The 17,706-nt window shown below is 39.7% G+C and overlaps 1 protein-coding gene across 1 annotated transcript in view; it reads left to right on the forward strand.

Annotated features, from left to right (window-relative positions):
* Window positions 1-17,706, forward strand: part of LOC123753586 (mucin-2-like) — a 38,286-nt gene that overhangs the window by 5,767 nt on the left and 14,813 nt on the right. Inside the window, exon 3 of the mRNA XM_069328796.1 lies at window positions 2,928-3,076. Coding sequence (XP_069184897.1) covers window positions 2,928-3,076 — 149 coding nt within the window. The remainder of the gene's footprint in view (window positions 1-2,927; window positions 3,077-17,706) is intronic.

The raw sequence follows: 17,706 nt of genomic DNA on the forward strand, positions 1-17,706 counted from the left end.
CCCCCAATGTAGGTGTTTGAGGCTTTGATTTAAGTTAATTAACTATACAGCCCATTAATTATTTAAGTGATTATGCTTCATAATATTTATCCATAGACACTGGTTCTTCCTTGTGTTTCTAAGGATCACTTTTTATTAGTTTCCCTCTTTTCTTAAAAGTGAGTGGTCCTTCGTAATTGATTTCATTAATTTAATAATTGAATAAATTGAGTCAAGTCCCAGATATCCCACATTATGGTCCTTTGAACCGGATAAACATAAATATAAATATATACATACTAATTAGTAATAACTAATCTCCGTGTGAAGTAGTCTAGACTAACCATTTTAATTAATTGTGTCTACCGGCAGCGTAACACGTAGGTTAGCCTAAGTCACACCAAGTCATTGCTACTTACACCTCATGTATAAGGTAGCACACGTGGGACACTGGCGAAAATTAGAACTTCATTCACAAACCTAAGTGAGGAGGCTTTTAGGGAGCTTTACACTGCCTACGTAAGACCAGTCTTAGAGTATGCAGCGCCATCATGGAGCCATCATCTAAAGAAACACATAAGGAAACTGGAGAAGGTTCAAAGGTTTGCGACGAGGCTTATCCCAGAGTTACGAGGGATGGGATATGAAGAACGTCTGAGGGAACTGAACCTTACGACACTAGAGAAAAGAAGGGAGACAGGAGATATGATAGGGACATATAAAATACACAGGGGAATTGACAAAGTGGAAATAGATGAAATGTTCACAGGTAATAATAACAGAACGAGGGGACATGGGTGGAAACTGGAAACTCAGATGAGTCACAGAGATGTTAGGAAGTTTTCTTTTAGCGTGAGAGTAGTGGGAAAATGGAATGCACTTGGGGAACAAGTTGTGGAAGTAAACTCTATTCATACTTTTAAAATTAGGTATGATAGGGAAATGGGACAGGAGTCATTGCTGTAAACAACCGATGGCTGGAAATGTGGGATCCAAGAGTCAATGCTCGATCCTGCAAACACAAGCACAAATAGGTGAGTACACACACACACACACACACACACACACACACACACACACACACACACACACACACACACACACACACACACACACACACACACACACACACACACACAAACATACACACACACACAGGGGGAGTCATTTGCTGTAAACAACCGATAGCTGGAAAGGCGGGATCCAAGAGTCAATGCTCGGTCCTGCAAGCGCAAATAGGTGAGTACACACACACACACACACACACACACACACACACACACACACACACACACACACACACACACACACACACACACACACACACACACACACACACACACACACAGACAAAGCAGTAGGAAGTGATGTTGTGGAGGCTGACTTCATACATAGTTTAAAATGTCGATATGATAGAGTTCGAGAAGCTCAGGAACCTGTACACCAGTCGATTTACTGTTGATAGGCAAGACCAAGAGCCAAAGCTCAACCCCCACAAGTACAACTAGGTGAGCACGTGTGTGTTGGGGTGATGTATGTGTGTATGGGTATGTGTGGCCCTGGGTGTTGGGGCCTCAGAGTGTACAGCGCTCTGGGGGTCACCTAAGGGTAACCCGCCTCCAGTAATAGCTCCTTGGTATTTATTCTGTTGTTGATTGGTTCTTGCTTGGGTCTGAAGTGATACACAGTCTGACTTCTTGGGCTGTATTGGTTGAGGTAAAGAATATATAGCCAGCGCACCAGGGCCTGGAGGTCTTGCTCTCATCTAGGTCTGGGTGAGACTGGCGGCCAACATGGACAACCCGTTCTCACACTTTCATATAGTCAATAATGACTTCTTAAATACGTGCAATTACAATTATTACTTAACCTATTATAGGTATAGGTTAAGTAATAATTGTAATTACGAATCAATAAGATGCTTATCTTAACATACTAAGAAGGTTAGGTAAAGTTGGTGTTTTCTGTGAAGCTTTTCAAGGTAAACTAAAATATTCACAATAAATTAGTATGTCACATATGCACTTATTTAATAAGTCAATATTGACTGTAAGAAAGTGTGAGAACGGGTTGACATGGAAGGGGCAACTGTGCTGCTCTGAGGAATGACGTCATGAGTCTCACTGGCCACAGGATTGGTTATACACCAACCGACTTGGAATTTAAAGGCTAACAAGGGACCGGGTTCAATATCGTGCAGAGGCGGAAACAAATGAGTAGAGGTTCTTTCACCCTGATGTACCTATTCGCCAAACAGTAAATAGATTCCTGAGAGTTAGACAGCTGTTTCCTGGGGATGTGTGTGTGTGTGTGTGTTAGAGAGAAATATATGTTGTAGACATAATAGGGGAAAAATAAATTGGGTAGAAAGGCATGGCCCAAAAGCTAATTGCTCGACTCTGCAGATACAAATAGTAAATACACAAACTCACACAGTGTGTGTGTGTCCCCCCTCCCCCTTCATCCCATACCCTGCCTATCCCTCCTCTCCCCTCACCTTATATCCTCCATGTCCCCCCCCCCTTACCTACTTATCCCATACCCTACCTGTCCTCTTAAAAATAACGTCACTTTTCGCTCGTATGCGCGCTATGGCCAAATTTGGACGTTATTTGAAATGAAATAAACTCACAGAAGTGACGTACTGTTCCGTTTTCTGTTTGAGTCGTCCGGCCTACGTGGACAGGTTAGGAGAGGAAACTTTCAACTAACGTTTTTCATAACGTTTTGAAACTTTATGAGAATTTCCTGCCCACCTAACCTATCAGAGGACCCTTAACTTACTGTTGTTAAAAAAAATCCCAAATTTATTTTCATTTTCAAATTACGTCCACTTTCGGCCATACAGGTAAACGGCCAAAAGCGACGTTATTTTTAAGAGGACAGGTTGCGAAGGCCTTGACCCGCCCCCACCGCAGAATCTTCTGAGACCCTGTTAATCACCTCAGAGATCTTCACACCTATTGAACAGCTTCCTCCATCAGCAGAACGCTCACCAAGATGGGGACAAGAGAATGAACAAAAGAATATAAGTTTCAAGGCAATGTACACTAACATAGATGGGATTACAAATAAAACAAGTGAACTTGGAGAATGGGTACTGTTACATATCCCTAGTTATAGATACTCACAATATTTAATGTAAAATATATTATTGAACATAATTTCTTCGTATATATGTGTATGCTTTTTTGCAAGGTGCAGTAGAACATGGCAGCATAGTTTGGAGCAAGAAGCGGGTTTGCTTTTTACTCTGTTTAATACCTGTCCATTCCTGGAAAACTTTTGGACCAGGAGACTGGACGTGTTCATTTGTGGAGATGCCAGATACTACCTCTTAAATAATTAATACTTCAGTATTCACCTTATATAAACTTATTAATATTTTATTAATGTCATTTGCATGTTGCAATTTATATTTCATTTCATCTTTTGTCTTTATTAGCATGATTACGTTTCTCATTTATTTATTTGGGATTTAAATAAAGTACTCGTTTGCCATCTCTTGAGGGAGGGGGGAGTTTGGGCTGTGCGCCGGTGAGCTCAGTTAGTAGTAGAGAGACCACCACCTGGGAAACATCGTGCTGATAAATCGTCTATTCTGTTCTGTCTTATTGTTCCGTAGTGTAGATTTATTATCTGCGGAGATTTTCTTATGTGTTTTAAAGCCAGTTAATTATCTCGTGATATTGTAGTGAAATCATTTTTGAATAAGATTGGAATACGTGCATAATAATTGTTGTGTTTATTAATTTTATTATATATATTTTATTATGTGTATGTTTATTTAACCTGATCTTTTAACTTATATTTCTGTCCTTCATAGGGGCACTCTGGTATGACTTGTTTAAAGATAGTGAACTTACCCTAGACTAGAATTTATATCACTATCCAGTGTCACACGAGCTGTGCGAACTAGCTAGGTAACAGGCACTAGAAGAAAACCCAGACATAATATCACTCACAGAAACAAACTAACAAAACCCATAACAAATGCAATGATTCCACAGGACTACTAAGTAGTGAGGAAAGGGACAGAAGGTAAAGGAGGAGGTGGAGTAGCTCTACTGATAAAAAAAGGCTGGAGTTTTGAAGAGATGGTTATTCAGGGCTGTGAAGATTTCAGTGACTACATAACAGGTACCATAGCAATTGGAGGACAAAAAATTATACTAGTAATCATATATAACATATAAGATAGAAGACCCAGACAAGAATATGCTAGAAACAACATGGCCACCATCATTATAATAGAGAGAACAGCTTCTGTAGCTTGCAGGAACGGATCCAGACTACTAACTTTGGAAACTTAAACCACGGGAAGATAGATTGGGAGAACAGAGACCCACATGGAGGACCGGACATATGGAGAGCTAAGCTGCTGGACGTGGCAACAAGAAACGTTCTAAGCCAACACGTCAAGGGACCGACAAGATGAGAGGAGAGGATGAACCAGCTATGCTTGATCTGATATTTACCCTAAATGAGTCGGATATAAGGGAAGTTAAGTTGGAAGCCCCCCTTGAGAATGAGTGATCATAGTGTATTGATCTGTGAGTACCTGGTTGAGCTAGGAATTTCCCCCTGAAAAGAGCTGGGAAACAAAGGGCAAGCGTACCAAAAGAGAAATTACGAGGAGATGAGAAAATTCCTAATGGATATACCATGGGACACAGAACTCAGAACTAAGTCTGTAAAAGACATGATAAACTATGTCACTCAAAATTGTCAGAAAGCAGTAAACAGGTTGATCCCGGCATGACAAGAAAAAACCGAGAAGCAAAAGAAAAATCTGTAGTTTAATAGAGCATGTATGAAAGGAAAAGAACTGAACAAAAGGGCATGGAGGAAAATCCGAAATAACAGAACACTATAAAGTAGAGAGAGAGATATACCAGAGAATCAGAAACGAGCATGTTAGTGTGAGAAGAGAAGCTGAGAAAAAGTATGAAAATGATATAGGTAATAAAGCCAAGACCGAACCAAAGCTACTCCACAGTCACATCAGGAGAAAAGCAACAATGAAGGAACAGGTGATGAAACTTAGAACAGGTGAGGACAGGTATACAGAGACTGATAAAGAGGTGTCTGAAGAACTTAACAAGAGGTTTCAGGAGTTCTTCACAATAGAACAAGGAGAGGTCACGGCGCTAGGAGAGGTGGCAGTAAACCAGGCGGCCTTGGAAGGATTCGAAATTACAAGAGATGAGGTCAAGAGGCATCTGTTGGATTTGGACGTGAGAAAGGCTGTTGGTTCGGATTGAATCTCACCATGGGTACTGAAAGAGTGTGCAGGAGCACTTTGCTTGCCACTCTCCATAGTTTATAGTAGGTCACTGGAGATGGGAGACCTACCAGAAATATGGAAGACGGCTAATGTAGTCCCAATATACAAAAAGGGTGACAGACAAGAGGCACTGAACTATAGGCCAGTGTCCTTAACTTGTATAACATGCAAGATGATGGAAAAGATCGTGAGAAAAAAAACTAGTAAAACATGTGGAGAGAATGAACTTCGTGACAACCAATCAACGTGGGTTCAGGGAGGGTAAATCTTGCCTTATAGCCTTAATAGAATTCTACGATCAGGTGACAAAGATTAAGCACGAAAGAGAAGGATTAGGGGACTGAATTTTTTAGGATTGTCGGCAAGCCTTTGCCACAGTACCCCATAAAAGGCTGCCGAATAAGCTGGAGAAACAGGCATGAGTAACTTGCAGGGTGCTCCAGTGGATAAGGGAGTACCTAAGCAATAGGAAGCAGAGAGTTACAGTGAGGAGTGGACCTCAGATTGGCGTGAAGTCATCAGTGGAGTTCCACAGGGCTCTTCGGACTTATCCAGTTTCTGATAATCGTAAATGATCTCCCAGAGGGTATAGACTCATACCTCTCAATGTTTTCTGACGACGCCAAAATTACGAGAATGATTAGGATAGAGGGGGACAGGTTGAGGCATGAAGACCTGGGGGTTGATATCACGCCAGACCTGTCCGCTGATGCTCATATCAAGAGGATAACATCAGTGGCATATGCCAGGTTGGCAAACTTAAGAACGCCCTTTAGAAACTTGCGTAAGGAATCTTTCAGAACTTTGTATTCCCTTTATGTCAGACCAATCCTGGAGTATGCGACTCCAGCATGGATTCCATATCAAGTCAAGCATAAGACTAAACTGGAAAAAGTTTAAAGGCTTACCATCAGACTGGTACCCGAACTGAGGGATATGAGCTACAAGGAGAGACTTTGGGAATTAAAACTGACGTCACTGGGAGACAGAAGAGTTAGAGGGGACATGATTACCACAAACAAGATTCTCAGAGGAATTGATAGGGTAGATAAAGACATACTATTTAAAACAAATGACACACACACTAGGGGACACAGGTGGAAATTGAGTGCCCAAATGAGCCATAGAGACGTTAGAAAGATTTTTTTCAGTGTCAGAGTAGAAGACAAATGGAATGCATTAGGAAGTGATGAGGCTGACTCCATACACAGCCTCAAGTGTAGATATGATAGAGCCCAATAGGCTAAGGAATCTGTTCATTAGTTGATTGACAGTTGAGAGGGAGGACCAGTGAGTCAGAGCTCAACCCCCACAACCACAACTAGGTAAGTACAACTAGGCATCTTAGTAAATACACACACAGAGCTAAAAAAAAACATTCTATTAAATAACAAATATTAAAAAAATATAGACCTTGTACCAGTTTTGGGCAGTACAAGCAATGTACTGCCCAAAATGTACTAGAGACAAATAAGATTCTTATACTGATATTACCCAACAAATACTTTCCATCCATTAGTGTTATCTGGTAACATGTTACCACACTCCCTTGAAACTGATCCAAAACGCTGATAAATGGGCAAATTAAGTGAGAAACCACGTACTTAGATACTTCTCTTTTATAAAAATCTCACAAACATGATGATAAAAACTGCCCCGTCCTGTCAAAAGGGGAACTACTTAATTAATTATAAGTTCTCACTTACATGAGATATTTAGTTTTCATTCATTATAACCGCACTTTTCCACCCCCGTGTTACCCCCCCCCCATACTCCAACATTATGGCCACAACAAAGAGTAGTAAGGAACGGATAACACTTATCTGTCACTGAACTGAAAGGCGGACACATCCAAACTTCATGGTCGTGTTCCAACAGTAGCTTTAGAACAGTAACTGATCTGTTTATCTTAGCTTTATCCTGAGACTTGTGACGGGCACACAAACCCGTCAGTAAACCAAGAGAGTAGTCCGGGATATTGGCGCCAAAGTGTCCCCTTTTTTCTGACTCTCGAGGTAAGAGAGAGACCTATAATATTTATTTATCCGCTGACAGTTTAAATCTTAAATAATTTATAAATTTGAATTAATACTGTTTATTCAATTAGTTATTTTAGTATCAGTTAATTTCTTAGTATTATTTAATTCATAAGGCATAATAAGAAACAACTTCAGTTTCCCCATTGTCTACTGCGGTGCGTGACGCAGGAGCCAAGCTGGCGCGCCCAGCCTGATAGTGGGGTTGCCTCTACACCTATGTTGCATCCTTATATATTACTTGGTAATATATTAATTATCTTTCAACAGAGAATGATTCCCCTACAAGTATTTTATTACATACTCAATGATTTTCGAAACACCTGACGAGGTAGAAGCCTCTGATTCAGTTTGCATACAAAACTGGTTACTCATGTCGGGAAACCGACACACACACACAACCACACACACAAATAACACAGTCTCCCCTAGTCTATACTACCTTCAGGATGGAAAATGGGAGACTCTGTGACGTCATCGACTCCGTGACGTCATCGAAGTCATCGTATATTTACATTATGAAACATTGTTAATAGACTAGTTTAGTCTCTAAAGTTAACAAAAAAGTATTCAATAAGAATGAATATAATTATTTACATCAAATAGTAGCTAGGTTCCCTTGTTAATGTAAAATTACTTTGAGTGAGGAACCAGAGCATTGGGCGTTGGCCGAGTAGAGGGAGGCCCGCTCCACATACACAATAACAACAAAACAGGGGACCAGCCTACCACGCTGTCTTAGAACTGGTGTAAACAACTAGACACTCCATTTACGTGTCAACACCAGCAACACAGCCTAACAACATCACAACAACGACTGTATCCGTCTACCAAGTATTGTTTATTATTCAAGTGCACTGATTAATATAAATAAGTAGATGGTTAAGTCGTAGGAGATCCCCAAATTACAACGTACGTGTACCCCATTACAACCCTCACAGTTCATATCATACCTGTAATTGATATGTTTAGGGAACTTTGATTAATTCCTTGCATCCCATACAGGTAAATTGTGAGAGGAGCAGCAAGAATCTGTGCAGACAGTTGGTTCATACACATAATTAACTACTTGTTTGCCAAGCCTTATCCTTCCCACCAGCCGCCATTACGTGGCACAAAGAGGCAGGGCCACACCCATTCTGAGGCTACACCTACACGCCTTACTAGGCCCATTCTACTGGCATAGCTAAGACATTATATTAGTAGCAGTAGTTATAATTAATTATTATATTATAAGTAGTTTAGACCACCATATGTGGTACACTATATAATGAAATAACTGAAATAACAGTTTTAAAGGTAAACAATTGGTAGTTTAAGAAGGAGCCATAACATAGTGGTTTAGGCTACCAATTGTCCCTCCCAATAGTGTGTAAGAAGATTTCAGGCAGTTTACCAGTATATACAGTCCACTTAATTAATACTTACTTACTAAGAAAATAAATAAGATATAACTTGATTTTATTAAATCAATTTGAAAAAGAGAGAATAGCTGCCTGGAATTTTCCCCACATTATTTTGGGCCTTCGAACCGTATTATTTAGTTCTTTGAACTAGATATTATACATACATATAGTGATAGTGCAATATTACCTACACATTATAGCAGGAAGACACTGCTATATTTTTTGCATATTTTCTAGCCTAACTTTTCAATCTCATAGCAAACAGAACTTACAACAAGCACTATTATTGTTCTGTCAGTATCAAAGGAACAATTGTGTTTTTTCATTTAATTACAAGAGGTTGATAAGAGGCTACTTTACTTATAAGTTACTTATAAATGTTTTTTTGTAATTATTGCATTATTATTGTCATTACTGTAACATTTACTGCATGCCACATCATTTACTACTAATTCTTGCACAAGGGTAGAACATTTTAGGCTGGTGTTGTACAGCAACCTAGTCTAATTTATTGTGCTAACCTGGTGTAAGGGTAAGAATGTTACACTTGTCTAGAGTTGAACACATATTACAACCTAGCAAGTACATATTTTTTATGCTGTATTTAAGACAACCCGAGTTGTGTTGTCAATATGATATCAATATAACATTAGTACAATTTACCTATAATCATTTCACCTTTGAGTGTTAACCTGTGTCTCTGTACCAACCAAGAGTGATAATGATGGGCTAACTTGCGGATACCAGCATTGATACAGGTCTACCACTCAAATTATAATGTGTATGATTTTAAAGTGTATATTTAAATATAGTCTATACGACTAACAAGTACTTCCAAGATGTCTACTGTCACAAATGTCCAAATAACCCTCACAGGATTGAGGGATCATTTATCACGGCAGATTAGCACATGTGAAAACATGAGTAAATAAACTCCAGTTAACTATGTAGCATTGGAAAATTATCTTAAGCTTACACGGAACAAATATGACCGTGTGTTGCAACAAATGAAAGAATATCAAGTTTTACTTCAGAATACCAGTGTTGGTGGAGTAACATTACAAGATGTTATACAAGAACATTCCGATTATGAAGATACAATGTTTACACGGTTGCAATACTTTGATGATATCATACATGCCCATAAAGCCAATATAAATATTGTAACCACAACTTCCCAGAAACAGACAGCACCAGAAGTCAAATTGCCATCACTTAGTTTACCAACTTTTTCTGGAAGAGAAGACGAGAGTTGGGACGGTTTCTGGAGCAAATTTGTCGATTCTGTGGATTCTAATGCTAATGTGCCAAAAACAACAAAGTTTACATACTTACAGAGTGTCTTGAAGGATGAAGCGTATCAGGTAGTCTGTAATCTAAATCACACAGATGATGGTTATGACAATGCAGTGCAACTCCTGAAAGATAATTACGCTAAACCTGAAAGGACTATCAGAATTCTAACACAGAGACTGTTAGACATTAAACCTCCAAATAATACTGCAGTCTCACTCCAAACCTTCAGATTGGAGCTTGAGTCCATGCTCAAGGCACTTAAAAATAAAGTGAACCTGGATGAGTCAGACTGGATAATACAAGTCCATATGACACGGAAATTACCCAGGGACATACTGGATAAGTTGTTTGTATTAGTAGGTAAGTCATCCTTGACTGTAAATGAGATTACAAAGGGTTTACGAACCATCATAGAACGAGAAAGAGTTAATCCAGAAGAAAAAACGACATCTAAACCTACGTCTGCTACTAATAGTAAACAACAGAGTACAAACAGTACTCCAAACAAAGCTAAAACATCTTCCCCCTCCACAAAGTGGAATCAGGGCAGTGTAGGAACATATGCAGTTGGTCCCTCCAAACCTACAGTTAACGCGTCACCCAAGACGGTGACTCCTCAAGATACTGTTAATGTCTGGAGACCATGTGTGTTTTGTGAGCAATCACATTCCATGTACAATTGCAGACGCTACCCTGATCGTGCAACACGCATAAAACGACTCAAGGAGTTACGTAGATGTAGCAAGTGTATAAGGGAACATCATCCCGACAATTGCACAACAGCAATGCGCATCTGCACTAAGTGCCATAAGGGTCAACACCATACTGCACTTTGTGGGGACACAAGTATAAAGTCTCCCAAACCACAGGAGGAGGAAGGAGCTACAGCATCAGTAAAGCTTTGTACTGTGTTACCTGACATAAGTGTCTTCACAACCAGGTCTAATCATAAATCAGCTCTACCTACTGCACGATTGATCATTAGAAATGGAAAGAATAAAGCCACCGTACGTGGATTATTTGATCAGGGGTCCCAACTGACCTTTATATCCAAGGAGTTGGTAGATAAACTGAAACTTACGCCTGTAGAGGAGACACGGATAAACATAAAAGGATTCCTGACTAACTCAGGAGCCCGAACTTACAGGGTAGTACGACCCACAGTACGACTAGGAGGTTATGTACGAAAAGTACCAGCACTAGTAGTAGATAGATTTCCAACAGACCTGTATATAGAAGGTCTAGGAACAACAGCCAAATTCCTGGAAGAAAAGGGAATTCCTTTGGCTGATAACATTACATCGAACAACCTTTCCGATATTGGAATCCTTATGGGATCAGATGTCTACCATAAGTTTATCATAGGAAAGGAAGATTACCACGGTATGAACGTGTTACCATCTGCAGGTGGCTATTTACTAACAGGCCCAGTATTACGGCTAAAACAACCCGCACCTGTGGATCACCAACATGCCAACACAGTAATGGTTGCATGACTAGGAGAACAGTCTCCACTGCAACTCAGAGACATTTCCGAGGATGAACTTGATCCCCCAGTATATAAGTTATGGGACCTGGCAACTCTCGGCATTGTCCCTGAACAACCTAGTCCAGATGATGACTGGACTTATAAACAATACCTAGACTCAGTTATCTACAAAGATAATCAGTACTGGGTCCGGTTACCATGGAAGCTGAATCACCCTCAGCTACCCATCAACTACTTCATGGCACAAAATCAATTAAGATCACAGGTGTTACGTTTACAAAGACAACCTGAGAACTTGAAGTTGTACCATGAAATAATACAGAAGCAGCTCGATGACAAATTTATCGAAGTTGTAACAAATGATAACCCAAAGGAAGGACATTATCTGCCACACCACCATGTTCAGAAGGATTCTGCGACTACCCCATTACGGATAGTATTTAATTGCAGTGCTAAGATGGGGCAGAATAGTGTTTCGTTAAATGATTGCCTTCAAACAGGCCCAAGCCTAACACAAAGGCTTTATGACGTGCTGTTAAAGTTTCGTATAGGGACTTATGCATATACGGCCGACATTAGCAAGGCATTCCTTAGGGTAGGTCTTCAAGAAGAAGACCGGAACTACACAAAGTTCCTATGGATTAAGGATCCTAATGATCCAAACAGTGAAATAATCACTTATAGGTTTGCGTCTGTTTTGTTCGGAGCCACGAGCTCACCATTTCTGCTTCAAGCTACCTTGGATACGCACTTGAAGAAGTCCAATAGCCCGAACAAGACAGAAATTAGCGAAAACCTGTATGTGGATAACTTTCAAGGAACAGCCAACAGTGAAAGTAAGCTGTTGGACATATACCATGAGGCCAATCGAGAATTAATGGGAGTCAATATGCCTCTCAAGTCTTGGGTCTCTAACAATGACAAATTAAAACAACTGATCACAACTGAATTTCCCGACTACCAAGTACCCGAGATGACAAAGGTACTAGGTGTCCAATGGAACACGACAACCGATCAGTTGACAATCAAGTCAGTGGAGACAGATACCACTAACTTAACAATGAGAAAATTGCTATCACAAGTCAGCAAACCCTTCGACCCATTAGGCTTATTAAGTCCAATACTAATTAATGGGAAGAAGTTGATACAGGATTGTTGACAACAAAAGATAGGCTGGGATGATCTTCTAACACCTGCCCTACAGGAAAAATGGCAAGGGTTAGTGAAAGATTTAAGCATCCTAGAGTCTGTCAAGTTCCCTAGGAACACAGTAGTAAATGAAAAGGAACCAATTAAGCTACATGTATTTTGTGATGCCTCAGGAAAGGCTTATGGTACAGTAGCTTACCTGGTCTCAAATGGGCCAGCCAGTTTGCTCACATCAAAGGCCAGAGTGGCACCTTTAAAGAAAAGATCACTGCCACAACTGGAATTAACAGCCTTACTGCTAGGTTTAAGATTGGCTTATTATCTGATCAAGGCCTTAAGCCACATCCACTTTACAGAAACAGTAGTATGGTCAGATAATGAGGCAGTGCTACAGTGGGTTAAAAACAATAACAGTAAGAATCCTTACGTGCGTAACCGCGTTAAGGAAATACGAGAGTTGTCAGCAGGGTATAAATTAAGATATGTACCTACTAAAGAGAATCCAGCTGACTATCTCTCCCGAGGCCTGACTTTACGGCAATTAACAAAGGCAGAGATGTGGTTCAATGGACCTCAGTGGCTAATCAGCGACCAGTGGCCTGAACAAAAGCCGCAAGTCATTGTGACCAATGTCACTGTTCCCACTGAGAACCCGGAACTACCTCAGACTTTGGTAATTGATCCTGCTCGGTACTCTGAACTGAACAAACTTGTAGGTGTCACCCAAGTAGTGTTTGATTTTCTAAAGAAAATAGGAATCAAGCATAAATTCCCTAGTGCCTTAAGGTACTGGGTTAAAAGAGCTCAGACCGACACATTCGGGACAGAAATTGACAATGTTCCTAAGAAGCTACAACATGATCTGGGTCTCTGGTTAGACACTGACAATTATAACTTGATAAGATGCGTAGGACGCTTACAACATGCTGACATAGATCTGGAAGCAAAAAATCCAATATTGCTCCCTCGTCACCACATAGTAAGCAAACTAATTGTGTTACATATACACAAATACTGCACTCTGCATGGTGGGGTATTAGATACTCTCACAGAATTAAGACAACAGTACTGGCTACCCCAAGGTAGACAGACAGTAAAATCCATAATCAAATCCTGTGTTGTATGCCGAAGATACGATGCCAGAGTGTGTCCATATCCTGGCTCTCCTCCACTTCTGAAGGAACGAGTCGTACATATTCATCCTTTTGAGACAACAGTAGATTTCACAGGAGCACTAACACTGACAGGCACTAAAGACAAGAAACCAGTAAAGGCCTATATCTGTCTTTTTACTTGTGCCACAACAAGGGCAGTCCATCTAGAAGTGACTCCCGATATGAGTGCCGAAGCATTCTTACAGGCTTTCCGCAGGTTTGCTTCACGTAGATCTTGTCCCAAGTTAATGATTTCAGACAATGGGTCCAACTTGGTGGCAGGAGAAGCATGCCTGAGGAAAATCTGGACACACCCAAAGGTACGCACAGCCCTAACTCAACGGCAGTGCTATTGGAAATTCATACCTCCCAGAGCACCATGGCATGGAGGCTTCTATGAACGGATGGTTGGTACGGTGAAACGGTCTTTACGGAAAACCCTACACCGCCAAAAGATTGACCTTCAGGAGCTTCAAACAGTAATCATAGAAATAGAAGCACGAGTTAACAACCGACCACTTACCTACCTCTCTGATGATGCTTTGCAGCTTGAACCATTAAGTCCAGCTCATTTGATGTATGGGAGACCTCTCACAACACTTGTGTCCCTTACGGATGAGGAACCAGAGGATCCTTCATATGTCAAAGAGAGTGATTTGGTTCAACGTTTCAAACATCTTTCAGGGGTGATAAGTCGGTGGAATGACGTATGGACTCGTGAATACCTAACAGCTCTGAGGGAGTATCATTACGGGGCAAATAGTCCCTATAACAGAATTAACTTGAACCCTGGTGACATAGTTCTGGTGGATAGTGATGGACCACGCTCTGAGTGGCCTATAGGAGAAATAGTCTCCGTTCATCCAGACAGCCAGGGCATCTTGAGAATAGTGAAAGTAAAATGCAAAGGCAACACTACTCTCAAAACTTTAGAGAAATTAGTACCTTTAGAACTGGCCAGGAAAGAAGACGTACAACGACTTCCAACACCCGATACGCCAGTACGCGACATACGTCCCCAACGGACTGCTGCACAACAATGTAAACTCAAATTAAAGCAGCACTATAATTCTGAGGGAGAAGAATAAAGTGATCGCAGTCCTTAACGGGACTTCGACCCGTGTTCTGCCCCCTGGGAATTATGTCGGGAAACCGACACACACACACAAATAACACAGTCTCCCCTAGTCTATACTCCCTTCAGGATGGAAAATGGGAGACTCCGTGACGTCATCGACTCCGTGACGTCATCGAAGTCATCGTATATTTACATTATGAAACATTGTTAATAGACTAGTTTAGTCTCTAAAGTTAACAAAAAAGTATTCAATAAGAATGAATATAATTATTTACATCAAATAGTAGCTAGGTTCCCTTGTTAATGTAAAATTACTTTGAGTGAGGAACCAGAGCATTGGGCGTTGGCCGAGTAGAGGGAGGCCCGCTCCACATACACAATAACAACAAAACAGGGGACCAGCCTACCACGCTGTCTTAGAACTGGTGTAAACAACTAGACACCCCATTTACGTGTCAACACCAGCAACACAGCCTAACAACATCACAACAACGACTGTATCCGTCTACCAAGTATTGTTTATTATTCAAGTGCACTGATTAATATAAATAAGTAGATGGTTAAGTCGTAGGAGATCCCCAAATTACAACGTACGTGTACCCCATTACAACCCTCACAGTTCATATCATACCTGTAATTGATATGTTTAGGGAACTTTGATTAATTCCTTGCATCCCATACAGGTAAATTGTGAGAGGAGCAGCAAGAATCTGTGCAGACAGTTGGTTCATACACATAATTAACTACTTGTTTGCCAAGCCTTATCCTTCCCACCAGCCGCCATTACGTGGCACAAAGAGGCAGGGCCACACCCATTCTGAGGCTACACCTACACGCCTTACTAGACCCATTCTACTGGCACAGCTAAGACATTATATTAGTAGCAGTAGTTATAATTAATTATTATATTATAAGTAGTTTAGACCACCATATGTGGTACACTATATAATGAAATAACTGAAATAACAGTTTTAAAGGTAAACAATTGGTAGTTTAAGAAGGAGCCATAACATAGTGGTTTAGGCTACCAATTGTCCCTCCCAATAGTGTGTAAGAAGATTTCAGGCAGTTTACCAGTATATACAGTCCACTTAATTAATACTTACTTACTAAGAAAATAAATAAGACATAACTTTATTTTATTAAATCAATTTGAAAAAGAGAGAATAGCTGCCTGGAATTTTCCCCACAACTCAAAAACGATGTATAGTTTTGTGGTGGCGGGAACTATTCAGAACTGCAAGCGCAAGATTCTCGGTTCTTTGTTTCTTTATACTTCCAAAGCATTTGACATAGTTGAACACATCAAACTTTTTATAGAATTGCTTAATAGGAAAGTATTTCCTGTCATAGCTAGATATCTATATATCTCTTATAACGTACACAAATTAGCAATGAAATGGATTAATGTTATCTCTGAATATTTTTCACAAAAACACGGGATCAAATAAAGTACTGTTTTTTGTATTGTATTATTTGTTATCTATCTAGATCGACTGTTGAAAGTATTAAAAGCCAGAAGAGTTGACTGTCACATCGTTGACTGTCACATCGACAGTAATAATGCCATTGTTTTCTGTAACACTGATCTAGTACCACTTCCACCCACCATAGATGCTATGGAAACCTAGATATGTTTATGTGAAAGTAATAATGTTGAATGCAACCTTACAGTTATCTCTCTGTCTAGTATTTTCAAATTGTGATCAATATTAAACGATTCTTGAAAGTTAAAGGACGCTACAGCACATATGACAGGATTAAACATAATAAAAAGGTATAATAAATATCATGGTTAGTTCGGTCAGCTTGATAACTGGTCGACATTATTGTCATTTAATAGTAAGTGACTAGGTCGGTATGGCTAAGTGACTATGCGACTTTCAAATTATTGGTCTGGATAAGCTTAATTGTGAATGGAGGAAATGTTCAAGATGAATCATGGGTGTCCATCCTCGCACTTATTGCAATCTACTATCAGACCTGATGTCCAGATCTACAATTGAAATAAATAAATCATGAATGAATGATCCCCTTTTTTCTAAAGAGAATCGTTCACCTAAACTTAATTATCTTTACAGCCACTAACTTGTCACTGGCCACTACAACTTTTCCAAAAATGTAAACTTAATTGTCGGGAGATACAATTCAGGAATGAGTGGTATAAACAATGTTGCAGCAGGTATACAGGATAGAATAAAACAAGTTAAAATCAAGATAAAATAATACAAGGGAGACCCCCCCAACTGGATATATGGACTGTTGAAGGAACTACTTTCACGGAGAGATGGTTTACTGACAGGCGTTTTGAGTTACTTTGAAGTAAGATCTATGATGCGGGGAACTGTGTGTTGTAAGTGACTTAGGTCCAGGATAGTCCTAGAATTTGTTGACTGTGAGTGTGAAAACTTTTTGAATAAATGAGATATTATATTTATATTTATATAAAACTTTTTAAATACATATAAATAAAGATGAGTTTCTTAGTCCAAGAAAATGGATTCTAATAGTCTAACTTTTGTAAAGTAAAAGAACGACATATTTATCACTGATCTAAGGGAAACTACATTTTTTTCAATATATCACCTTTCAAATTGTAAGTTAAAAGTTACTCACTTGAAGTCAAAATGTAAAGTTTGGATTACACTGCTGTACACCTGCTTAGTTACACTATTGTTACCTTCTTATTGTAATGATTTGCATAAGTTGTTACAGAAATAATTTCTTGTGATTTTTTTACAACAAATTTTAAAATCATTCATAAATATTGCTTCTAAATCTAATTTTAGAGTTTTCAGTTTACAAATACAGATATTTCATGTTATGTTACCA

The sequence above is a fragment of the Procambarus clarkii genome, chromosome 2, assembly GCF_040958095.1.
Source record: "Procambarus clarkii isolate CNS0578487 chromosome 2, FALCON_Pclarkii_2.0, whole genome shotgun sequence".
Taxonomy (NCBI): domain Eukaryota; kingdom Metazoa; phylum Arthropoda; class Malacostraca; order Decapoda; family Cambaridae; genus Procambarus; species Procambarus clarkii.